The 27,151-nt window shown below is 38.1% G+C and overlaps 2 protein-coding genes across 3 annotated transcripts in view; both read right to left on the bottom strand.

Moving 5' to 3' along the window:
- Positions 1–10,304, bottom strand: part of ZDHHC21 (zDHHC palmitoyltransferase 21) — a 33,187-nt gene extending 22,883 nt beyond the window's left edge. For both annotated transcript variants that reach the window (XM_085326209.1, XM_085326210.1), the window contains exons 1-4: positions 10,108–10,304; positions 8,195–8,293; positions 5,997–6,108; positions 4,140–4,278 (exon numbers count right to left, since the gene is read on the bottom strand). In XM_085326209.1, the coding sequence (XP_085182335.1) occupies positions 4,140–4,278; positions 5,997–6,108; positions 8,195–8,293; positions 10,108–10,261 (504 nt within the window). In that variant the 5' untranslated portion in view covers positions 10,262–10,304. The remainder of the gene's footprint in view (positions 1–4,139; positions 4,279–5,996; positions 6,109–8,194; positions 8,294–10,107) is intronic.
- A 13,184-nt stretch (positions 10,305–23,488) lies between these two features.
- Positions 23,489–25,667, bottom strand: CER1 (cerberus 1, DAN family BMP antagonist). The gene is made up of 2 exons (XM_085326208.1): positions 25,140–25,667; positions 23,489–23,785 (listed from the first exon to the last, which is right to left on the bottom strand). Exons 1-2 carry the CDS (start codon positions 25,665–25,667, stop codon positions 23,504–23,506), a joined length of 810 nt encoding a protein of 269 aa, XP_085182334.1. The 3' UTR covers positions 23,489–23,503.
- Positions 25,668–27,151: the final 1,484 nt, after the last annotated feature.

Raw genomic sequence — 27,151 nt, 5'->3', positions numbered from 1 at the left:
RGAAGAAAGTCAATGTCACTCCAGTCTTCAAGAAGGGCAAGAAGGAAGACCCAGGCAACTACATACCAGTCAGCCTCACCTCCATCCCTGGAAAGGGGATGGAACAGCTCATTCTGGATGTCATCTCCAGGCATATGGAGGAAAAGAAGGTGATCAGGAGGAGTCAGCATGGATTCACCAAGGGGAAATCCTGCTTAACCAATCTGACAGCCTTCCATGATGGAGTGACTGGCTGGGTACATGAGAGAAGAAGGGTGGACGCTGTGTACCTTGACTTTAGCAAAGCTTCTGACATTGTCTCCCATAACATCCTCCTAGATAAGCTCAGGAAGTGTGGGTTAGACAAATGGACAGTGAGGTGGATTGAGAACTGGCTCAGAGACATGGAGCCACTGGAGAGAGTCCAGCATAGGGCTACAAAGATGATCAGGGGGCTGGAGGACCTGCCCCATGAGGAACGACTGTGAGAGCTGAGCCTCTTCAGCCTGGGGAAGAGAAGACTGAGGGGGGATCTGATCAATGTGTACAAGTACCTGAAGGGAGGGTGTCAAGGGGACGGGGACAAACTCTTTTCAGTGGTCCCATGTGAMAGGACAAGAGGCAATGGGCAGAAATTGAAGCACAGGAAGTTCTGCCTGAACGTGATGGGGAATTTCTTCCCTGTGAGAGTGACAGGGCACTGGCACAGGGTGCCCAGAGAGGTGGTGGAGTTTCCTTCTCTGGAGATATTCAAAGTCCACCTGGATGCAACCCTGTCTAACATGCTCTAGGTGACCCTGCTTCAGCAGGGGGGTTGGACTAGATGATCTYCTGAGGTCCCTTCTGACCTTACCAATTCTACGATTCTATGAATTAAATGTACTCAGGCAAATGCATTAAATTAGGTTACAAGAATTGAGTGCTGTGTATCCTAACCTAGCAGATCTCCTTAAGGGTGCATATTAAAAACAAGACTCTCTCCAAAATGCTTGAAATTAACCCGGTTGAACAATGAAGATCTGTATCCGTSCTACGTGATACTTGATGGGAATGGTCCGTGTTGCAACTTTTGTATCTGTACCACCTGCTACTTGGTGAGAATAGTCTAGTGCTGTAACTTCTTAGTGCCTAGAACAATACCGCTGTGTTAAGCGGGATACAAACAAGTAACTAACAAGGTCWYGGAAATCTGTGAGAAAGAGCAGCGGTTGGTCACATATAGATTCTGTGGCTGGAAGCCACAGAATCACCATGAGAAGCAGTCAACATGAAGGTCAGAAGCTGAAGAGTAGTGAAATAGCGACCCCCAAAGTCAAATGTGGCCCCGAAATAAGTCTGCAYGCGTGYGCAGTATCASAGCCCGGTTATGCAACCGGGGCAGAGTTGGGCTAGACTCCCCRCACTTGCTGGCCCCAGGTGCCGGGACTCCCGCCTACCGCAAGTAATCATAAATGCTGGAGTTTTCCAAAGGAGGGTGAGGCTGCTACACAACAGAGGACCACGTTGCCTCCTCGGGGACGCCCAAAAAGATTGTGCCTGCCGACTCTCCCTCTCACCATGCAGACGATCGGGACAAGCATTGAGGTGGTCCTTCTCAAGATTACCATCGGGTCGGTCTGTTTGTAAGTATCTACTAATAAACTGCTTGCTACTGAAGAGTGTTTGTGCGTGTGTGTGTGAGTTTGTGCTGGCTGGCCAAACCGGATGTTTGGCCCCCGGGAATCTAACTAGAACAAGATCCAAGTTTTACACTTGCTCATTTTCAGAAATATTTGTTGTTACCATCAGAAGGTCCTAATCTGACCAAAGTAAACCTTATTTCCCATTTCTTCTCTTGCCTACCATCTCCAAGCAAAGAATCTGATATCTTCTATTTCACCTTTTAAGAAGTAAACCTGACAGTCAGAGCATACGTTCATTGTCCAAACACAGTATAATTACTTACAGCAAATTGCAGCATTGAAGATGCTCTCACAGGTTGAAAGGAATCTTTCTCAACCATTAAACAACATCAATAGACAAGCTCTGCCTATGTCATACAAAGAATTTATCACAGGAAAGTAGTACTCCTTTGAGAAGCACTGTAATGACCAACCCAATATTCAGTTCAAATACTGTATCATATAGCATTCCCTGCACTTAAAACCTGCAAATTCTTTATACAGAAAGCCTGCAGAATATAGATGGTATATAATTATATCCTCTACAATATAGCAGGCTAATCTTGTTTAGAAATTACAAGCACTGGAAGAACTAATAGAACTAAAACCCTCAAAGACATTTACATTCAACTGGCTTCAAAGATGTTGATTTTCCAAAAGCCAAATACAATACATCCACAGTAATTTTACTCAGATAACTGTCTTCATCACTTCACTTATATAAAAACATGGCAACTGTCCTATCTCTTTTAACCTGAATGCAACTACAGCAAATCAAAACAGCTCTGTCTAATCTCACACTGCTTGTAACAAGGTGAATATAAAAAGCCCCTTTCCAGGCAATAAACTCAAGATGAACTGATTAATGTGGGTACTTCTCTTCACTTTCAGACACATACATTACAAGTTTGTCTCAGTTTAAAGGGCCATGGCTGTGGAAAGATGATCAAAGTACACAAAACTCTTCTGCTTTCAATGCTTCTAGAGCCCTTTAATATCCATATAAATGAAAAAATTAAAATAGAACTAAAAAGCTTTTCTGAGAAAGCTTTGCAAAAATCCACAATTTTAGTACACTCTAAGTAATAAAAATTTAACATTATCAAAATCAATTTAAGACYTTTTGTTAATTTTGGATATTCCAAGGAGTACAGACTTCCTATATTTTTCATCTCTCATTTGACAAATCACCTTCATATGTGCTTCCCTGAGGACTTCACACTCGGTGCAGACTGATATGGAAGCAAATATGGAGCTTAAGAGGGTAAGCCCAATTCTTTTTCAGAGGTAGAAAATTTTCAGAGAGTTTAATAATCTTATTTTATACCATTTAGGATACAAAATAAGATAATAAACTTTTATATTGTTCAACAAAATGGGAAAAATAGGACTTATCTCACCCATAATGGAGTGTCACTTTCCAGCACTCTTGAAAGATGGGTGTGAAGTCACCAGAAAAAAATATGCTGGTGTGTCGCATCAAAATGGAGTAAAAAATTTGCAGCACTTCAGGACTTGGAGAGGGGAACCCTAAATTTAGTACACGTTACCAACCTTTGGAATGGTTCTGGTCTCTTCACATTAGGCACCTGGAACATAACCTTAAATTTCATTTAGAATCTGCTTTCTAGGCTTTTCTATTTAACATGTTGTACTTTTATTGGCTTAAGAAAAATACAAAGTTTATTTCAGATTTTGGGTGAAGATTTTTATTTTTCTTTCTAAAAAAGATTTTACAACATTTTTTAAAGAGAATACCAGCTTTCCTGTTTCAGCACTGTCAAACATTCAGCAGCTTTCTAGCAAAACTCTTGAATATGCTGAACTTTATTGATAATATAGATATAGAGACTTTATGACTTCAGCTTCATCACTGAAGAACATCTTTTTATTCCATTCTAATTCATAAGTCCATTTTTACTGTTTGGGTATTCAGCCACATTTTGCAGAGACAAAACCTTGAAACATTGTAATATCATATAGCCCAAATACAACAAGCCAAATTTCATTCTCTGCTTACCCACATCTCTTATGATCTTTTCAAAGCAACACACTATATTGCTTCAAAAGGCATATATATTTTTCTCCTTTTAGAATTAGTATTACTATTCCTCACTTCTCTGGTGATACCAGCATTTTCCAATAGGGATTTAGGGGAGAAAAATACATTCTGCGTAGATCTACTTTGGAGAAAGCCGAAAGCAATACTAATAAACCTGAAGTAGTTATGTTGTTTCTTCCCAGTATTCACCAGTCACTTCTGAAAGAACTGCATTGGTTTTATTCTCCTTTCCTATATTTCTAAGAAAACTAATGCTGTCTTTTTAATATGGACAGTTCAGAATGGTATTGTTACTTACCACAAATGTATTTGTTCACTTGAAAATACGTATCTATGTGAACAGGGGACAAGGTAGTAACATTTAGTAGCTGCAGATCAAAATAAATTATCCTGTAGTGTTAGCTATTTATTCACTTTGTAGAAAAAAAGATTCTTACCCAGTTATCTTTTCTCAGTGGCAAGAAGTAGTAGTAATGGCAGAAATCAAGTATCAATGTATAGGAACTAAGAATCTGAGTGTAGAAACATAGCTGTAAAAACAGCCAATGATTGTCTTCACCAACACAATTATTAATCCTGCAGAGAAACAAAGTATATATAAAGACAGTAGTACTAAGGCTTTTTAATACTGTAGCTACAATATAAAGAGACTAGTGAATATTACTACCACATGTGCATAAGTGATGATAATTCAGTCAATATGCAAGAGCTACTGACTGACCACTCATTCTTAATAAAAGTGATGGTCTCTACATTAAAGATGGCAGTTACTGAAGGAAGGCTTGCCTACATTGTCATTTAAAGTGTARGCTAAATTACTGAAATAACTATTCAGAACAGGAGGCAGTTCTCCTTATGTTCATGTAATGAAGATACACTTTGTGTGATATGCTACAATTTTAAGTAATACTAAAGTAACATGATTATATAAAAGAACTTCACAAAATTTCACAGTATTTTACATTATTTTATTGCCACTCAATACCTTTCACCCATAGTGAGCTAAGTAGAACACAGAAACTTGAAAAGCAAACAAACAGTTTGAAACAAACGTAATCACAGAATATCCCAATAACAAATACGCATGACTTAGGAAGGAACAGAAGACACTAGGAGACAGGGAACAGGCATCTCTTCTAAGAAAGTGCTTTTTCAGAAAGCAACACAAAGGAGTAAAAGAATAGCACGGATTCTAAATACTAACTAGGAGATTGAAAAATCCTCATAAACTAGGTCTAGACTGCTTCACAAAACTTCCATTGACATAATCAAGTTGGTCAGGGGTGCAATTTCATTCAAGTATGATGATTCTAGTACTAGCACTGGCACACACATTAATACCAAGCTAAGCCATAATGACAAAAGCATTACATTGGCACTATTTTCTAAACTAGAGATAACAAAAATGGTAATCCAAAAAAAYGGCTAAATCAGCGTAGGAGGATCCTGACCTCAATTCTGTCCTCTGCAGCTCACCATTGCTGTCTTGCTGGAAATGACCCTCAGATCACTGGTAGAAATATTCATCTTCATTTTAAGCAGCAAACAATCAGCTTGACTTAGTTTAAATAGACAGCTTGACTTAGTTCATTTTTACTTAAACTAATCAGGAAACACTCACATGACCAATTTCACTAGGAAATCAGAAATACAATAACAAGTAGGGATACAGTGTGAGGCAGTAATATTTTCTACTCAGCATAGCTTTCCTGCGTCTTTCAGAAAACTGAAGTCAAAACTATCTAAGAAAAGAACTATTTTGGTTACTATAAAAAAGACATCCAATATTTTACTTCAATTCAATAAACAAATTTCATGTTTTACTATGTCTAATGTCTACATTTATTTCTGTAAATAAATTTACAGAACTTACAGAATTAAATCATTAATATCCTATGATTTACTTTCTAAAAAGAATAATTCTTTTCAGCATGAGAACTTAAACTTAAACAAAAAAGTTACAAATGAATTATGYTGACATCAGAAATAGAAATACAAGTTGCGATTCTTTAGTCAAAATATGCAAATGCTCCAATATGATATGACATCAGCATATAACAATTTGACAATAATTAAAGGAAACACAACAAGTTCTTACTGTAAATTGCACTTCTAGCTATAAGGATGCCCAAAAGCTGTTCCTACCCTGCTCTAAATGCCTAAATAGTTAAACACAAYTGGAAAAGAAAGATGACAAACAAGCAATGATTGAGATCATGAACTTTGAAATGAATAAGAAAGACCTAATTCATTAAAACAAGAGCAGATTGTTATAACAAATGGCACGATCTTACCATGGGCAGTGATGATCCATCCTCCTAACACAATGTCCACAACGGCTGCAATGGTGAGAGCGCTTTGGTCTCATCATATTGCATTTGTTACATAATTCCCAAAATTCTCGTTCTAGGAAAAAAAAGTTAGAGATAGATGAGAGAGGTTTAAACACAATACAGTAAGCTCATGATAAATACACATGATAGTGATTTAAAGAGAAAAAAAAAATCTTACTATGACAAATGCATAGTAACTAAGCAGCTTACTAGAAAATTTTTTCCCATTGCCACTTTAATTAAACCATAATAACTTTAGCATTTATTTTACCATTCTGTGATAATTTCTCTGCTAATGACATGTTCAGAAAGTACTTCATCTTTATAGAGGGAAAAAACCCACAACATTGTAATACGTTTAACTCAAAAATATGTATTTTCTTTCTTTAAAGGAAATAGGTGCATGCTTGAGAATATTAAAATGCTTTGACTGATTGTTTCCATTCAAAAATAACTTTTTTAATGCAGACAAATTTATTAAATCCCAAGGAGAAAAGTAAAATTAAGCTTAGTTTTTCAGTAGAGCATTCTTAAATCTTTTATGGTAAAACAATTGTCACTGTGTGAAGAAAATAAAGGTAAATTTAGCATTTCTGTGGGCAGCTCTCATCTTGTCTTTCTTGCTGTAAAATAACATCTTGATGCTAGAAGAAACCCAGTATCTGAGATTATTGAACTAGTGGTGACGCCAGATGAAAACTGACAGTCTGTTCCCAGGAATTTAATGTCTCAAAAATGTCACTCTGTAACAGGACAGCTACCAGGAGAGTTCAGAAATACTCCAACTTCAATATCAAATATGATTTAGAACATGCAAAAAAATGTTTTGCTGCAAACCTACAGAACACTAGAGAATTGAAGTGCTACTTTTAAAGCGATATGACAAATCAAATCATAATATAGCACAAATTATTGTATAGCACAAATCATAATATAATTATCATAATAAAGTCTAAGTGTTCTGTTTTCARAAGTACCTACAAAGATGTCATGAAGTAAGTGAAGCATGAATATGAAAATTTGGAGAGCTATTCAAAGGCATCCCCTAAAAAAGCAAGAATCTTTTGTGCATGAAAGTAAATAGTTTGTGTTAATCCTGGTATTTTGCAGTGAAATGAACAAGAAAATCAGTCACAAACCTGTCTAATTTTATGAAGTCTCCCTCTGTCCTGTGCAGTTTGTGGGTATCATAACATGATCTGAGGCCAATGAGGTAATGTTTCCAAACAGATCCATCTAGACTCTTATTGCTCTTAAAGAGAGCAATGTTACTCCTTCATCACGTTGCAAGAGGAGAGTGAAACATTCACCACTCACTCATTTAATACATTGCCTATATTCAAAAAGTATTTTCTGTTTATGTGAAAATGCTGTTGTAAAAGCTCAAACCATTAGAAAAGTATCTTAATATCATAAAACAAGTAGTTAATGTAAACATTGGTTTTCTCCATGGGAGAATTAGGAGTATTATACATTCTTTCCTATTTCACTTGGTTTGGATACTATACAGGAATTGCGATAAATTAATACAAACCAGTGCCACATTTATTCGCTTAACACACCATACAAAAATAACGTAGTGCAATAAAATGCATCCCTCAAGAGCAGATAAAATCCAGTATAATAGCACCTTACACTACTGCTTTTAATATTTCATAAACATACTCAGGAAAAAGCTATAGAATTATAATCACTAAGTATCTCTTAAAATTTCTTAGCAAATATAAGCAAGTCAGAAGTATACGCAATATACCTGAAAGCCTAGAACCCAAAATAATTCTTTCCAGTGAAAACTACCTAGCAGAATACCCTGCATGACAAAAATTCTGATATTAGTYTTTAAAAAGAAGTTTTGAGCATTTTTATACCAGTAAAAATGCTAGCAATATGTTAGTTAGAAACAACAAATTAAAATGATCTTTTTCATGTCACTAATATTATACAGGTTTCAGAATACACTGCTCATGGTTTCAACTAAATCTCGTAAGATCAGATTGAATCCCAATTGTTCTGAGGGCGTGAAAGTGATTTTTGTTCAAAAATTCAAAAGAACCTAAACTCCCTCTTTTTATTGTTATTTACAATCTAGGAGTTACTATAATTACGGTAAGAAAACAACTGCAGCAGCCTATCCTGCATTATTTTAAAATATCTTGTACCTGTAAGTGGTATCTTTGGGTTTTCAGGTAGTTTTCCYGGATCAGCTACTGAGGCTCTTAGTAATGAAGCTATACAAAACAACGAGCAAAAGTAAAAACCTGAAACAATACATAACATTGGTTACATTTGGGCAGAAAAAGAGCAAAAAAAAGTAATCACACTTTAATTACCTCAAGCAAGTAGAAATTACAAGAGAGAAGTGAAAAAATGAAGGTAATATACCAAAAATTTCATCTGATTATAGTCAATAATATTTTGGATTTCCTAATAAACAAATGTACTTACTAATATAAATAATAAACCTTCTCCACAAAGCAAGTGTTAAGCAAAGTGTTAAAAGAATAATCACTTAAGTGTTTAACACCCAAAAAAAGTTTTCAGAAAATCTATTTTATTACTTTTGTGTGGACAGACTAGGGTAGTCTTTAACTATACTAGCACTGAAAATTACTTAGCCTTCCCATTCAACTCCAGACAGTTTTCCTTCCAAATCATTCTACACCTCAAGCCTCTTTGTGAAAGTGTAGATAACTCCTTTTTCAAGATCCCTACCTACTTTAATAGATTTAATAGATTTATGAGATCCCAAAATTTTAGAACAGCTGTAAAGCTAACTTTTTAACCAGTGTAACTTCACAAATCCATCAGGTTCATAAATTGGCTTTGTGCCATCCACCAAAGCTTTATAGTACATAGTTTGAAAACTGAAGGGAATGTGTTCTTCCAGATATATTTGGTCAGTTGGCCTATTTATAAGTTTTGATTTCAAGAATCTCTTAATAACATATCAAAAAACAAACAACTGTAGCATGCTGTAATGCTAGCCCCCAATATTAAAGAAACAAGCTATATGAAATTTTAGGTGCGTAGTTCAAAATAATTGTAAGTTTTCTTACAACTTTCCAAACCACTAATATAATGTTCTTCACCTCACTTTTACATAAATATTGCAAAAACATTAAGGTGTTTCAAAAGAAAAATTAAAACTCTGAGTTGGATACAGTATATGCTTGATTTAACATAGACTTTTCTTCTCCAAATCAAAACATAGCCACCTATGAAACATCATGAACAAAACAATTACACAATTAGTTACACAGTTGTTATGACATCATGACAGAACCGGTTATACCTAAAAACAATAAAAACAAGCCACCATCTAAAGATATCTAAATGATGCTCAAACTACAAAATACTAATGTTTAGCAAGATAAATACTGTAGAAACAAACCATGGTTGGAACCACTCACATATAAGTAATGTTTTCTCAGCTTTGGTATCCAGTAGAAATTAATTTTATTTTCAGAGGGGTTCAGAATATACTTCTCATTGAATCAAAAATGTAGATGCTCTAGCACTGAAAATTACTTAGCCTTCCCATTCAATTCCAGATACAGTTTTCCTTCCAAATCATTCTACACCTCAAGCCTCTTTGTGAAATGACACTTACAATGGGCCATCTTAGTTGGCTCCAGTTATATTTTAAGCKTTTTACCCAGTGCAACTCATACCGGCTGACCCATGAAGGGACATATGATGAAACTAACAAAAGCCAGTTTGTCAATCAGGGTTGCAGGCCTGAAATTCTGTCAGCTTTTCCTAACTATAACAGATGATTAACTATTATTAGCATGAGTTCTAGCTAAAGGTCCTCCTACATTCTTTCTCCCAGTTTTCTCACAAGCAAGTTTTACCATAATACCTTTGAAAGGAAGAAAGTGTCTCAAGTTACCAGAATACAAAAATATAGGATTTACCCCAGTGCTCTTAAAAGACACCTTCATTTTCTCCTTTATATTCCCTTATATTCTGACCTGACATATATTAACTACTGGGTAAAGGTATGTCTTGTATTGTGTAAGAAGGAGAAAAAAAAAAAAAAAAAAAAAAAGAACAAGTTAAATAGACTTACACAAAACTGCCACAGCTGAAATATGTCCCTCTTCATAGTGAGGAAAAAGGATGACTTTGGGAATGAAGATAGTGTTGTACAGCCAGACAAAGATAATGAGGCCCATGCAGCACCAACCCTGAGGGTCTACCACAAAGTGAATTCGTGGACCCATTGAACACAAACAGATGACAATTTGTCACATCCACGAATAAAAAATGATTTAGAGAGATTAAAAAAAAAAAAAAAAAAAGAAAGAAAGTGAAACCAGTATCATGCAACTTACAGGTTTCCATACACATTCAATAGGAAAAACTCTCAGCTTATGATTTAAGGAACTAAATTAAAACTTAAAATKTTTCACTTACACAGCTAACATACCAGGAAGAGACCTATCTTATGATTTCCTTAATAAGCTACATCTCGCTAAAAAGTAATATTTATCACCAAAACACAAGTAAAACAAATACCTGGGAAACCTAGTAAATTATAAGAAAAGCAAGCAATTATGTCTGCCAGGTGGCAGCAGAAAAGGATAAACACTCTCCTTCCCACCTGCCTATCGTATTTTCCCAATATGTTTTTTGAAGACTGATTTTTAAAAGCTGATATGACAAAATTTTCACAAGCTTCCTGAGAATTTATCGTCTTTCCTCACTGCTCAAAATTTTTTTTTCATACCATTTGTAACAAATCTGTACAGAACRGAACCACACTTCTCTAACATTTTTCACTTGAATCAGTAAGAGGAATCTTATRAAAGCATGTTTTCCCACTATTTTTCATACTTAAAATATCAAGGTTTCTATTCGGATAGTGTTTACCATGCTTTCCTTTATTTTTTATACTGAAGAAACCCCAAGTGCTATACTAAAAACTTCAAAACTTCATAAGCTGATCTTTTTTTTTCTTGTTCTTTCCCAGCACTAGAAGTTTTAAGTGATACTCATCAGAACCTACAAGGGAAAGACTGCTGTCATTGTATATTCTGGCAGGATGTCTTTGCATATGTATCTTAATATTACAACAGACTTATTCCCAAACACAAACATAAATCTTAAACTACTCTCCTACTCAACAGGCAGCCCATTCAACATTAGTTTCCCTACTTCCTCTGCTTTAGGAAATGTGCATTTCAGGTGAATTTCCTCCCATTCCTACAATTTTTTTCCATTGAAATTTCATCTTATCAATCAGACACCACCTCTGTGTCAAAAGGTTTTATTTACTTGCTTGTTTCATGCCATTTGCTGGCATTAACAATTCCTCTGCTTAACATTACCCACAAGTTCCATTCATCCCTTTTTAGATAATTAATCAAACTCAYATAAACTCAAATTTTCCCACCCTCCTTCTACGCACTGTTTATCATAACCCCTTGGTTACTGTCTTCCAGCCTAGCAGTATTCCTATTCAAGTACAGAGTATTAAGTGCTTATTTTTTTTAAAAATGCATCAAATAACACTTGTATTATAAACTCATGCTGCATATTGAATACAGTTACTGTGTCCTCAAAATCTTTTATAAATTTASGATAATCATAAAAAGATTTAATACTATATTTACTAATATCTTATACCAATAAGTAAAGCCTAAAAAAAATTAAGACACTCCCTGATCTGCTGCCTGGGGTCATTTCCTGCTTGCCAAGAGCTTGGGTCTGGGATGTCCTACAGAGACTGACAAAGCTCTTCTGGCCAGTGGGCTATCTCCTCACCYGCTCTTCCACATGGGCACCAATGGTAAGGCCAGGGAAGACCTGTGGTGTATTAAATATGATTACATGAAGCAGGGTGGGTGAACGCATGGGGCACCTGGGGGAGAAAGCCAAGGGCACAGGTGGTACCTCCTCAGTCTCACCAATCAAGAGGGAAGGGCTTTAGGAAGAGTGCACAGATACTGTAGTTCAACAACCATTTGTTCAGCTGGTATCAACAACAGGGCTTTTAAAGCACAGGACCTCTCTGAGGATTGCTAGGAGTGGACTGGATCCATCTAACCAAGTAAGGCAACAGCATCTTTGCCAACAGGCTAGTCAAGCTGCCAACAAAAGCTTTAAACTAGGAATGACAGAAGAGGGAGGTGGTGATCYAAGAAGTCAACTGAGGAAGCAGTGGTCATGGTTGGTAAGCAAAGAGTGAAGGGTTATGTGGACAAGAGAGACCTTGTAATCAACAAAACAGGGCTGTAGGTGGGCAACCTCCAGCATATGGATGCAGATAAGAAGTGTTGACAGCACAGCATGATGTGGGAAGTTCATAAACTTTTTTCTGAGGAATTGCACAACCAGGTGTCCATCTGAGGTGCTTATACATTAATCCACGCAGCATGGGGAACAAACAGGAGTAACTAAAGGTCTGTATGCAATTGCAGGGCTACAGTCTCATTGGCCTAAAAGGATATGATGGAATGGCTCACATGACTGGAGTGCTGCAATGGAGAGATACAGGCTGGGATTATGAGGACAGAGAGTCAACATTTATGCAAGAAAGCGGTGGAAATGTATGGAACTCTGCCTTGGAAGAAATGATGAACCAGCTGAGAGCTTACAGATCAGGATTCATGGGAAGACCAGTGTGGGTAATTCAGCTATTGAGGATATATACTTTGGCAACTAAAGATTCACAGAACAAGTAAAGACGGAGGGGACCTCTCCGGAGATCATCTAAGTCCAACCTCCCAAAGATTTCCTGGTGCTGGTTCCACTGGGGCTTGAACTCAGGACCATCAGCATGTAAAGCAGATGTGATAACCACTACATTATCCCTCTACCCCCAATTAGAGGCACTTGCACAACATATGCTACAAATGTGTTCACTCTAATCATATTAGCACTCTCATTATGAATACCTTTGCAAAAGTGAGAAGTTAACAAATTGCAATACATTTGTAATAGAGAATGGCTCTACATTTTTCATCAAGCTCTGATCTTTTAACAATCCAAACAACCGGGGAAAGAAGAAGCTGTTTGGAGTTTTTTAATATTCATGCATTTTCCCCCATCTACTTTAATCTTTATACTTGCACTGCTATGTAGAATAGTAAAAGTAACTAATGAGTTAAAAAATATTATATTGCATGAGACTAGATCTGCATTTTGGGCTTTCAGTATGACAACCGAATATGGATCTTACCACAACTTACATCACAAAATTCATTTTTACTAGTCACAATCAGACCTATTTTTCTGATTTCCCTATGCCACTTCACCTCTCTTTTTCTAACTCTGATTACTAACTAACTAACTTTCCAAAAACATTTTAAAATTCATGCTGTTTAATCAAGAATAATTCTTCAATACAACAAATATATTTCTTTCGAACCTATGGATAAAAAAGCTTTTGCCTACAAAAGTATTGCCTACTTAGTACAACATTTTATATATGATACAAACTAAGAATACTTARGAATTTTTGTTTAGAAGCCCCTTTCCACTTTAAGTACAGCTATTTTTGTAATGTTCCTCTTAAAACAAACTGGCAAAGCCATGTGAGATAATGCTTATCTGTTTCTCTTTGTCAGCCCAGGGCATGTGCTAAATTTTGACAAACTTTTTTTTTGCTTTTGGCAGAAACACAGATGCCAACAAAACCAAAGACAGCCTAAAACACTGCTGACCACTAAGAAATCCATTTGTTTTCCTTATCAGAAGAGAACTCAGAATTTGGAGCACAACCTCAGAGGAGGAAGTAAGAGCTCAACAAGCATAACAGAGAWATGTAAGAACTAGAACAGTTGTTTCTCAACAGTCTATTTAGTATAATGTGCAAGCAGTAACTAGTAAGAGATATTCYAGAGACAACAAGAATTCTCACAATGAAAATATATCCCAAATCCTTATAAGTCTAACTTGTCCCTGCATGTGATTATTTACTTTAATAAWTTTTTTAAAAGTATCTTTGTGTTCCACAAAATGCACGCCTGTTGTAATGATTTTTTTATATATTTTTCTTTATACTACTGTCTGCAATACTGCATAAACAACACTAATGCATTGATTTCCTCCACCAAAGTGAGCTTCTCCTCCCTTGATTTACATACCACAGATAAACTAATATGTAGAGGGAAAAAAAAATCAAACTAACAAAAAAACTCCACGTGTACATTTAGAAAATGAAAGAACCTAATTTAACTCATAGATTTAAGGTACATTTGCAACCTTTTGTTTTTAAACATACCTTTAAAAATATACATTCACTCCTATATAAAAAAAAATGCCTGAAAAAAACTGACCTCAAATAATTCTGTTAAAAAAGTTTTCTATGATGTACTACTTCGGAGGAAAACAACAGCAATACAGAGAAAAAGATGTTCATGGGCAGGTTTACAACAAGTCAGTTACAAAACAAAAATTAAATTAAGGGATTTATATCAGTATGCATTCAGAAATGATAGATGTACTATCTCAAAATTTTCCAACAAAATAATTAAGGATAAAATACACATAAGACTATTCTGGATGCTTTATTTTTTTTCATCTCAAAACAGAATTTATAGCAATTTCTTCTAAATAATTAAACATCTCACACACAAAATATCTGAAAACAAAAAGCTGTGTATCTGTCCAAGTTACTCTGTTCTTCTTACATGCTCAAAATTATTCCTGCCTTTTCATAAAATACCTTTTCTAAGCAATGCATAGACACAGAGCATTTTTTTTCTAACCTTTCTCTCTGAACAATTCAATAAACACTATCATAAATCCCATACTTGTTCATTTTAGTTACCTACCCTATGACTTGTGATGTGATGTCTACTGAATAAAGAGACCACAGAATGAATCCAGCAGGCAAGAAGTCACTTCAAATAGAATAGAAGCTCTGCACTAACTGGAAATATTAACATAAAATAAAGATTGTTTTAATAGATTTGTTTGAACATAAAGTTCTAAAGGTTATACAGTTATGCATCAAGACTGTCCAAAAACATGTTTAGAAAAGTTTCATAAATAACCCCAATACAAGCACTACTAAGTTTTTCATCTTGCAAAGTGTAACACCAACCCTATAACAACTTACTCCTTGTAATGTTGATATATAGCTGACATAGGACTGAGAGCTACAKCTAGAAATGAAGATTCTGTATTTTCACATTCTGTCTCACTTTAGGAGAGCAAGTAGTCCTGAACTACTACTTCAGTAAGAAATTATGCTCTGTACAACACACACCTAGAGRGAGAAAAATACTATGTTCTAAAAAGGTTGCATTTTAAGTGAACTAGTTCAAAAAAGGGATAGACAGTAGAAGCATTTGGGTGATAATTAAAGCAAAGATACAACTATCAACAGCATTGCCAACTTGTAGATCCAGCAAYAGTTTTCACCCATGACTTTCCTGGAATCCTCTGTAGTTGACTTAAGAATTACAGCCTAAAAATAACAGATACAGAGCTGAAAATACACCTTACAGGAAAAAATACTGGATACGGATGCAACTTATCTTTCAATTACTCTTTTTTTTTTTAAGAAGCCTTTTATGTGAACAGCTATCAATTATCARGCTAGAATTACCACTATCGTTTTTGTAGTTCTTCAATTTTACAAAACTGTTACCTGGTTAACCAGTTAATACAAGCATGTTTTTGCCATGACAAAGCCCCGAGTACCTAGCATTGCAAATGTCCATACCACAGAGGGTTGTTAAAGAGACACCTCAGCATTATACAACTATGAAGTGACTGACAGGACAATTCAGGTAGGCAACACATTCCAAACCAAATTTTTTGTATAGCTAGATAGCTACCTGCAAGATGTTCCTTATTAAGAGTTTTTTTTTTTTTTTTAATCTACCACATTCACGAAAAATGCCAAACCTGCTTGGACTGGTATCGATGTATTTGCTTTATATTCTTATTTATCACAACTACAAAAAAGTCTTACTCAGTAACACTGATCAAAGAGCTCCTCCTAGATAGCTGGTGCAAGCTATTTATGTACATTCCGATTCTCAGACTAAATGGTATGAAAACTTACTAATTTAATTTTAGTAACTATTGGAAGGCGAAAGTGAAGGTCTGAAACTAAGACCAGACATTAGCGGCTGCACGTGTCTCCTCTGAAACTTGAGTGCACACATAGCAGAAGAGGAGCCCTAGTACCTTTCCGCCCCCCTCCGTAAGCCAACAGACTCCCTCCCAGCCGCGCAGCATCAAGAGCAGCATTGCGGGGCTTCGCGGAAAAGGASAACAGGATTTCTTTATTTCGCAATTAAGGACATACTCAAGAAGTGGACTAYGCGCTTCCCTCCCCAACTCTTTATAAAGGGAATAATATTTCCGAATTAAATGTAACGCGGGAGAAACGAGGCCCGAGAGCGACGACAGGGACGCGTCCCGGAGACAGACCCCGGCGGCCCGGAGCTTCTCGCCAGCCGCCCGCGGCGGAGCGCCCCGCGCAGGCACCGGCCGCCCTCCGAGGGCAGCGCTGGGCCAGAGCCTCCCCGGCGGGCCCGCCAGCGGCACGGACCCGCGCCGGAGGGCGAGCCCGGCGGTGCCGGCCCGCCGCTTCCTCCTCCCCTCCCTTCCCCGCGCACGGCGGGCGGGCGGGCGGCCCCGGCGCTCGGGCGGCCGCGCGCCCCCGCCGGAGCACGAGGCGGAACCAACCGTTAGCGAGACCCGGGGGAGAAGGGCGGGGCCGTGCTCACGCGCCCCCCTCGCCTCCGCTCTCCATGGCAACCGCGRGGACCACCTCCGCCGCTCCCTCGCCCCGCCAGCGTTTCTCGGGAGCCGCGCATGCGCGCTGAGCTCTCGCCAACCGGGGCGGGCGGGAGGCGGGAGGGGGCGTGGCCCGGCGAGACGGCGGGGACGCGTGCGCAGTGGGGACCCGCTGCGCTGCCCCGCCCCCTCCGGCCGTACGGCCTCGCCCGCGCCGTTTGCGGCCGTTGGCGTCGTGGACCGTTAGTGCCTGACGGCGCGGTGCGCTGTGTGGCGGCGGGAGCTGGGGAGCGATGGGAAGGCGGTTTTTCTACCCTGTAGTGGGAACGTTGTCCACGCGCGGTTGGTTCAACTCTTGTGCAGCTCACGTTCCCTGTGCGCACAGGAAGGGATGGCGTTGTAGTAACCTTCTCTGCCTAGCTGCAGGCCTAAAAAGAGCATAACCTTGCGTTCCAGGTTCATTGTTAGAGCAGTTCTTGATTAAAGCTGTAGGAGAGTATTACATGCACGCACTACGGGGTTGTTCCTGCTGTCTGATGCCCGCATGGTTTAAGGTGGCACGGGCAAGATTGTCGCTAGATGCTGGTGAGCGAGGCACTCGGTGTGACGCAGCCATAGGGTGTATTCAAATACAGCACACCAGTGCTGCGTGTCTGCTTGGCTTCCTCTCAGCTGCAGTGAATCAGGGTCGTGCAGTGCTGTTCACATGCTGTTTTCAGATTTTGCTGCTTTGTTGCAAAGGAATTAACAGCTCAGGAACTCGTAATAAAAACTTGTATTTGTTAGTGGRCAGGGAGGTGTGAAGTATGCAACAGAACTAACTTTTCTGACAACTTKTGTAGGAATACTACATCCAGAAAAGAGGGGAGTGGAAAGGAGGAAAACCAAAAAGATACACTCCTTTCGGGAGTATAGTCTACTGTTCACTAATCTGCGTTTGATTGTGGATTCATTTTTGTCCAGTTAAAGCTCAGCAGAACGCTGAAAGATGTACTCAGATCTAAACAAAGCATGTATCAAGAAAAGTCCTCTTCTTCATGTCCTTAGAATCCCTTTGTGATTTTCTATCAAAATAGAAGCACTGCAGATGAGGTCARTGCCTCCAGACACAGCTCACAGAAGTCTCTTATATGGCTATGGAAGCAAATTTTTATTTTTGAACATTAATTCTGTCCAGAGAGGGATTAGCAGAGGCTAATCACCACAGGCAGCTTGTAATGGACAGCAGTTTCAGCATTCCCAGCTGGGAATCATGCCTTGAGCACCCAAAGCTGATGCACATACATGATCTCTTGGCTACCTAGAGGTATCCCCATCTGTTTGAGTGGCATAGTTCCCACTCTAAATTGATGGACTCTTGCCCTGGAGCATTTTTCTTACACAATAATGAATTAAATGGGACACCTGAAGAAGTGCTGTGATCAGCTCTGATATAGAAAACTCTTCTTTAGCACTGATACTTTCTTAAAATTCCATCATAATGATTACTTTGAAAAACAAGTACCAAAATGCAGAGTGAGCTTAGAGTTTAGGTGGATTCCAAACTTCCGTCAAGATTGTTTTGTCTTTGCCCTGATTTTTTCAGTGTCTATGGTCTTCTATTGTTCAGGGTAGTTGTTAACATTTCAAACTAAAATTGCTCTGACTTGTGAATATTTATTCCTGGAGGAACTGCAAATTGTCTGAAAAGAGAATGAAACGTTTCAAGTAAACCTAGGGATGGCTCAAATAACAACTTAGGTATGTCTCTAAGAACAAGTAACACTGAAAATTGAGGTATTAAAAACGTGGAAAACTGGAAAGGTTGTAACAAAAGCCAGTCTCTTTATATTCCCTGACTTATTTCACATACCCCTTTCTGTTTATATATGTAAGACATTATAGATGGTTTGTGAAAACTTTCCACAGGCGGGCATGAAGAATAAACATATAAAAAAGGGAAGAAGGAGAAGGGGAAAAAAAGAGCTGGAAAATAAAGTGAAAAGGTAAGTAAGAGGGAGAGTATGATAGAAGGAAGTCTTTTCTAGAATAAAAAAGAATCAGACAAGTCAATAATGACATTTCCTACTCAGTACCAGATATTTGCCGATCTATAATGGTGCTCTGATAAATATCTTTACTAAGCCAGTACATCGGTAGTCTCTTCAGATAGCTTTTATTCTTCTTTTTTCTACTTACAGATTTGCAGAGAGAACACAGGTTTTGGAGCAAGGGCAGTAGTTGTTCTGGCTCAGTTAGCAGAAAAATTCCTATTTGTTAAAATTTACTTTGAGGAAGCACAGTGCTGGAAGAAAAGGGGGAAACTATGTGCTTGACTTCCCAACTGAACTTGTAAAGGCTCTAAATCTGGAAATTGCCTGATGGTTTTACTGAAATCCAAATATATTTGATCTGGGATTCTGTAATAGATAATGATAAGTCTTCATGGTGAGGACCATTCTAAAGAAGGGAACATACCTAGGGAAAGCATTGACTTTGTCTTACATAAAGTCCAGCATCTTACATAAAGTACATAATGTCTTATGTAAAGACTGTTAAAAGTCTGCAGATTTAGAAAAATATCCAAATTCTTCAGTGCTGAATATTGCAAAATAGTATGGAACTCCTCTTGGAGCTTCTGATGTCCATGTTGTGTTTTTGTTGCTGTTTATAAATTACCACATGAGCCACCAGCTGTCATCATAAAAATTTTATTGGCACTCTGTAAATATTAAATCAGCATGCTAAAATCAAGCCATGTGCAGTAACAGCTGATGCTCTGTTAYGGAGATGACATGCAAGAGAGTGATATGTGTTATGACTCCCATGATTCTTACTGCTTACAAGTCCCTTGCTTTGTGTTGCAGGATTCATTTTGTGCTCAGCTGTGCCCCTTGATCGATATGCTGTCTGCTCATAGATATCGCCTGGGGGGAGAAAGCAGCCTTCTTAATTACTTTCCGTATCTTCCTGGATCCTTCCAAATTTTGAAGTTTGTTATTGCCACTTTTTTTTTTTTTTTTTAGCACCACCTTTCTGCTAACTTCCTTGTGAACCTTGCCAATGTATACAGAAGACACTTGTTAACTTCAGAATATGAGCCACATTCTTTGTGTCACGAAAGTTTATGTTTCTGATGTATGAGGGAGGCATTCATTAATGACATGCCATGCTGAAATGGAACCTATCCTTGTCCTTGTCCAGAAGTTCTGTTAGCCATAAATAACATTTATGTGGACTGGTGATAGAAGGTAAAGTAAATGAAAATAACCTCTGGGATTCCCTCTTCTCTCTCTCTCTCTCTCTGATAGTAAKGGTCAGAGAAATGGCAGGCAAGAGGCACTTTCTGATCCCTTTGCCTCTGTGGTGAACGTGGTGAAATCTGTTTATACTCAAGCCTAGATGGGTTATGTAGAACAGACTGTGCTAGACCAGCYGTAATTTAGAGAGTTAGCTTTCATCTAGGATTCAAGACACTTCAAGAGCATAAGTTGCTCTCAGATAAGGTCCTGCTGAAGATGTCCTAACAGTAATTCTTCTAACCTTTCTCTCCCAGCCAGGGTTGCTGTTTGAGGTCTAGGCAGTAAAACAGAACATTTTAATGTCTCCCTGACTATTGTGAAGAAAGGTGGCCAAGGTGCATGGATGCTCTGTTTGAACTTCTTGACTATGAGCAGCAACCACCAACAGAGCATCAGATTAAATGGCTAGTTATACTAATTCCCTAAACCAGCAAAACAGAAATTCCAGAAGAGTGCTCGGAGAAACCTAATGATGGCTCAGATTTTGTTTAGATTCATTTTTGGTTTTGTCATTAGCTTGGATTGTTGGCTAGGAAGTTTCTTACTATGTGAAGCATCTACCACAGGAAAAAAAAATAAAAGGAGACAGCAAGAGATAYTGCTCAAGATGAAGTGTGTTTTGCTGGTGCCGTGGAACATATGGCACTGTGGACAGGATGATTTTGTTTTCAGGATGAAGAATTAATATTTTCTCAATATTCCTGCAATGGTCAAGCTACAGAATTTTCTCATCCCCATTCTTTCTTTCCCACCAGAGGGAGTGGTAACAGCAGTCAGGCTGGGCTTTAAAGGTAGGTAAGTTGGTGGCTGCCTATCATAGCAAGGAGTTAAGTCTGATCAAACAGCAAATGTAAAGTATTTATAATCCACTAACAATAAATATTTCTTGTTACCATGGGCAGACCTCCAAACAACAGACCTTCTGATGGAGGACCTAGCAGAGCTTCAACTCCACTCCTCATATGTGTTGCCCAGCATAGCACCTCTCTCCTGCCCCATATGATGTGATTGTGCAGCTGTACAGATTGGCAGGGAGTTTCTCCCCAAGTATGGAATCTAATTCTTTTGCTGTTGCAGTGAGAAGCTGAACATTAAGGAGAAATTATAGCAAGAAGTTTCACCACCTGTCAGTAAAACAGACTAAAGCTTATTAGCTGGCAGCTGGGAGGCTAGCTGTGAGTGTTTTATGAGTGGTGGACAAAGTACCAAGTACAGCTGAAAGTACCAAGTGCAACTTAAGTACGTTTTCCCTSAAGTTTATATCTGGGTGGAATTCAGTGCGAGCTACCATCTAGTGTTTGATGTAATTATGGACACTAAAACCAGGCTCATAAAATACTTAAAAGAATAGCCTGTACAATTTCCGTATGCAACTCTATTTCTGCCCAGTTATTTTCAAAGGTAAAGCACAGAAACTACCCACATCCGTTCAAAAGACGTCTAACTGGTCAAATAAGCAAACCCCTGCTGGGACTGAACTGAGTTTTCAGAGAACTCTGCAAGTAAAACCTGGTCTYGTTCTGTAAAATAAGCATGCATGAGGAGTGGTCTGAAATACTGAAAGATCATCTTAACACCACTTCCTTTGTAAATACACAGGAAGAGCTTTCACTAAGACAACGTACAGCGTCTGAATGAACACAGCTAAACTAAAGTCATGCAGGTTTGCRGTTACAATGGCATTACAACTGAAGGTATCCACATAGTGACACAGATAACTCTCACCTTTCTGACACTTATCCCTATACTGGTAGAGGCCATCATAGTTGTTCTGAAAGGACAGAATCCTGTTAACATCTGGACACAACTTGTTCCTAATAACGAATTTTTTAAGATAGAGAAATCTGATCCAATTAACACATTCTTGATTTTGCAGAATACAGTACTAATTACATGCAAGGAATCATTACTGGTTAATTAAACATTCATCCAAAAACCTACAGCACTAATCTAATTAGCAATTACAACAGCTGTCATTATCTCTTTTCACCTACTTTTAAGCTACACAATTCATACTAAAAGTCTAGCCCTGCAGGCTACTTACATGAATAGCTTTCTTTGCCTCAACATGGAGAAGGAACTTTAAAAATTAGGCTGAATACAGCACAAAATACAACTTCAGTTCTTCCATCCTTGTATGAAAAAGTCACAATTTATGAGTCAGTCACTTCAAACAACAAAAGTATGAAATCTAAAATACAAAACCCTAAAGCTAAGGTTTCAAAAATATGAAACCTAAAGAACATTGTTCTTTTYAATTGCTTTATGATCTCAGAAAATCTATTGGGAGCTTAGGTAATACTGCCAAGAGGTTCTCTATAAGTATAAAATCTAAAATGTGCTTGTGTCAAAAAAACATACAAAGTCTCTTACATATTCACACCAGTTGTTTGAACTTTCAGAAGGCTCAGCTTTTTCAAATTACTGACACTATGAGAGGATAAAATTGGAACCTTGATGCTTTSTATGCTCATCTCCCTTAGGCTTGTTTAAAAGTTTATACTGATAAGCACACAGTAATTCAGAAAGCCTTGGTAAGGCGCTGAAGTTGAACCTTATGGTAAGGCAGGGACTTCATCCTAGCATTTCCACAGGTGCCTTAACAAAGCCATTAGGGCTGACTGTGTGATTGTATATTCCCAGTGAAGAGGGATCTCTGTTGAAAAAAACGTTACCTGGAAAGGTTTACTTTGTCATCTGAAACTACATGGCTACTAACTGGTGCTATTTTTTTTTAGAAAACCATTACTTTCTTTGATAATAACAGAYGTAACACCATACAGTTTCACATGCGTTGGCAGGTTTCTGAACCTGAGTGCAAGCTCATTTCACCAACTAGCACCTTGGAAAAGTTGATCAGCATTATAAAGCTGAGAGGAAAAGTTAGAATAAATATTTGCTAGATACAGTGTTTTCAATACAGGGATGAGGAGACTTCAGTCATTGCTTTTTGGGGTGACATATGCCACAACGTACAAACAGCCATACACAGTTCACATCTTAGCCCTTGGTGCAAAGGATAGAGAGAAGAGCTTTGCTTAGTTTTGACACCTATTTGTTTTTATTTAAAAGCGGATTTATGTATAATGAAAGGCAGCTATATACTAATCTCCATCTCTCTCATTGAAGGTAACCTGCAGATCAAACAACTATAGCAGCAGTTGAGACTTGGTATCAGAATGGCATCAGGTGCAATTTTCAGTGRACATTAAAAACTGTCCTGCACTCTAAAGCTACAGTGTGCATATTTTTGACAGGATTTGAAGATACTACTAACCACATTGCAGTCCATGTCCAAGTTTTATGTGATGCATTTCAGGTAAAGTTTTGATCAAAACAGAAAAGCAGTTTAAGTAGAAAAATCTATGTCTTTAATCTATTGGTGAAATTGTATGATTTTGTAATGAAAGCATTAGTTCTTTGCTTTTTCACTGGCAAATGCTTATGATCGAGCAGTTTAGAGGTGCATTTTAGGAGGTTGGTTTACACATTTGCATGCAAGTCTGACTGTAGTGATCTTATTGCAGGATCTTTAATCTTCTGAATCTCACATTTACATTCTTCTACAATCATGACTTCTTTGACCACTGGGACAGAACTGGTGCAGTTGAGCTCCAAGCGCTTCATGGAGAACTTGGTGGGCAAACAGTGTGAACAAAAGGTATAAAGATGATCATCTGGACCAGGAACATGGAAGGAACTACACTTTCCAAAACAAAGATTGTTCTGCACCATCACCTTCTCACAGCTCTCATGACCAACACCCTGTAATAGAAAGCAGTTTGAAGATCACAATGCTAGCACTGACTCGTGAATATGGGTAAATCTTGAATTTGATCTTCCGGAAGATCAAGTCTGAATCTTGATCTTCCTTGTACATGAATGATCTCCATGGACTTTGCAAGAAAGTATGAAATCAAAAAAACACCCCAAAACTACTATACAGTTGCTATATTTTTACTTCTCAGAACATTTCCATTAAAATGTTAATTTTTACATCAAACAAGCAAAAAAATTAAAGAATTTTATTATTTTATAAGCAAACAGGAGAGCTCTGTTCTTAATCTGTGTATTGAACAACAAAGAGATTTTTACTTTGTCATTTGTACCTTGCTGATTGGAATCTACATTTCTGACATGATTAAGCAGTATTACTCATTTAGTAGTACTTAAAACATAGTTTTGGCCTAACATTCTTGCATATGCAAGCCACAAGCCACAAGCCAGACTCACATCTGAAATCTTGAAGATATGTCTTCATGAGGAATAATAATGTTCTTTAGCAATTTTTTGGGGGTAAGCAGAGTGCAATAGGAATTCTGTAACCTCTTTGCAAGAATAACAGTTCCTTCTATCAGAAGAGTCTATGTCAATTCCAAAGCCAGAAAAACTACACTGAAGCAAGTACTTTTATACTGACATAACTGCAGCCATCCTGGAGAGAACTAGCTATATGATATGGCCAGAAGAAATAAAATGGCATGAGTTTTTTGGCCACATCTGTATTTACAGATATCTATTGATAAAGTAAATTAGGTGAGGAGTGTGAAAACACACCGTTCCTGACTGACTGTGGTGACAGAAACTAAGAATAGATACAGTCTAATGAGGAAAATGGCACTTTTATCTGTACTATTTGCTTATCTGGGCATGACAATAGATATGACAGAATAGCTTCCTCTGTGCTTGGGCACTTTACCAGTTCTCCAACATTCTTGGCATAGAAGGAAACTATCCATCACTCTTCCAATTAATACAATAGATAAATAATCCTTACCTAACTGTAAGGAAACAACCAGCTTCTCCTTGAGTACTTGTTCTGAGACTCACTGTATATATGGATACTTTGTGTATAAATAGTGTATAGATGTATATTCACTGCATAGGTAATTACATACTCCTCCCTTCTAGGTCAGGTTAGGTCATAACATCCTTGGATAAAGAGAATAACACTTCCTGAGCACTGACTGTGTTGCCTTCCATTACTTCAGTAGTTTCTCTCATCAAACTAAAGCCTCAGAAGTGGTCCTGAGTCTTAGCAAATGAACTAACCTGTATGTCTTCAGTTACGGATTACAGGGAAAGGTTATGTTTACTGATCTTGGACAGCTGTTCTTACCTGGGAAAAAGGCAGGGTTCTGCAGGTTTCTTGGTGCATTTCATTGGTCTTGATTGGCAGGACAACCTCTTCAGATGCTGAATTTTTCTTCAGCTTGAAGTGGTCCCAGAATTTCTTGGCATCTTTTCTATACAGAGGTTCAACTTCTCTCTTGCTAGAAGAGTGGGATGGAGAGACACTTTCCACAGGAGAGGTCTCTCTGGGTGYTGTCCGGGTTCCCAGATCTCGGTCTGCATAAAGCTCTGCATAGGGAAGGGTGAATCTGGAAGTTTTTTTTTGTCCTTGCTTTACACTCTCAGTTGCTGTCTGTGGAATTGCTACAAATAAGCTTGTTTCTCCTAGAGTTTCTTCAACATTTATTGGATTTTTCCCCACCAGCTGACGAAAACCCTCACTTGCAAGCAGATTTTTGCCTGAGTAGAAAAGATGTTGAAATGGCCTTATACTTTTCTTTTGCTGTAGATCTCCCTCTGTCTCTGTGGCTCCAAGATGTGAGAACATTAACAGCTGAAGAAAAAGTAGTGACATGGTCCTGTTGAGTATAGCCCTGTAAACCCTTTGCCATTGCAATGTATCTAGCCTGCTAGCTTTATACAGAAGACTGGTGTCAGCTTATGGCTGATGTTTGTGTGTAGAGAGGAGGGATGGGCTGAAGGGAGACCCTAGCGTGGCTAATTGCATTCTTTTACTATAGATTACAATTATGATAGGGGAGTTTGTGCTAATGAAACTCTGCTTTCAATCTGRGTTATGTGTATTAGAAGTTCCTATCTAAGATCTACTACCCCAGGATGGGGTGGAGGACAGAGGGACTCAGTAAGATGAAATGTTTGGATAAGCTGTCTAGCTGAGGTGTAGGAATTAAGGAAACATTTCAGGTTGTGTATTCACTTGTTCAGCGTGGTCTTCATTATTTATTTGACTTTCCATTCCACAAAGCCAGAGACTGTAAATACAGGTAGTGTTACTTCATTAGTTCATCAGAAAAAAAACAAGCTGATTAAAGTTCCATAAAGCATGAAGCTAGTTCTGGGGATGTGAAATCAGACCATATTTCACAAGTAGCTCATGTGTTAGGTCTTTCAGATTTTGTGTGTGACCCAAGCACTCTGGGAGCACCGTTGCAAACCAGGAGGTTTGTGCTCGCACATGCAGATGAATCTTGCAGTGAACACCAGCCCTGGCTTCAGGAGGTTTGCAGCTGCTGTGAAGAAGTATCACTAGTCTAGAGTAAAAGTTCCCAAGTGGAGAAACTCAGTATCCCAGATTCTCAAAGACTAACACTCTTACTTCCTCTTTTGACACCAAAGTGACTGCAGACATCATGGGAAGTTGGTAAACGAAATGAGAATTTAAGCAAAATATTTTAGAACTTACATAATTCATGGTTCTAGACTTGAATGTTTCAAGAGAAACATTCCAAGACTACTAGACCCTGAATTGAAGATTATCTTTTTGAAGTTATGTTATGCAGTGTGTGAGAAAAAAAAATGCCAGAAGAGGAGGAATTCTGCAGGAGAATCGGTAGACTTATGTTTGTAGCCACTGTATTCCTTATAGTTAAAAATCTAGCTGATCTGTACCAAATGTATGGCATTATTTGTTTTTCACTTCTGGGGAATTAACTCATTGCCTCATGACCAAAGTAAACTAATTGCACATCAACACTCCTGTGAGGCACTGGCTTACAACTTCAGTACAAAGTTAGTGGAGTCTTAGAGCTTGTCCTTATCTTGAAGCTATCCCAGGTTCATCCTAAAACAGAAGTATACGAAGCTCCAATAAGGATGGATTTAGATACCAACATTTGAGTGTGTTTGTGTTTTCACCTCAGTGGCGTGAGCGTGTTGGGGAAAGCACAGCTGTCAGGCACTAACTTAATTGCTCTGTAATTTAAACTCAAAGCAATTTAAGTCTTCTACTGGTTTAATGCCTTCCTGAAGTCTCAGGTGTGCCCTCGGAGGGCTTCTACAACTATCAGGAAAGAAATCAGAGAAAACTTGGCATCCACA

This window comes from Rhea americana, unplaced genomic scaffold (assembly GCF_003343005.1).
Source record: "Rhea americana isolate MKP2758 unplaced genomic scaffold, rheAme1 scaffold_129, whole genome shotgun sequence".
Lineage (NCBI taxonomy): Eukaryota > Metazoa > Chordata > Aves > Rheiformes > Rheidae > Rhea > Rhea americana.
This window is presented reverse-complemented; position numbering and strand designations above follow the sequence as displayed.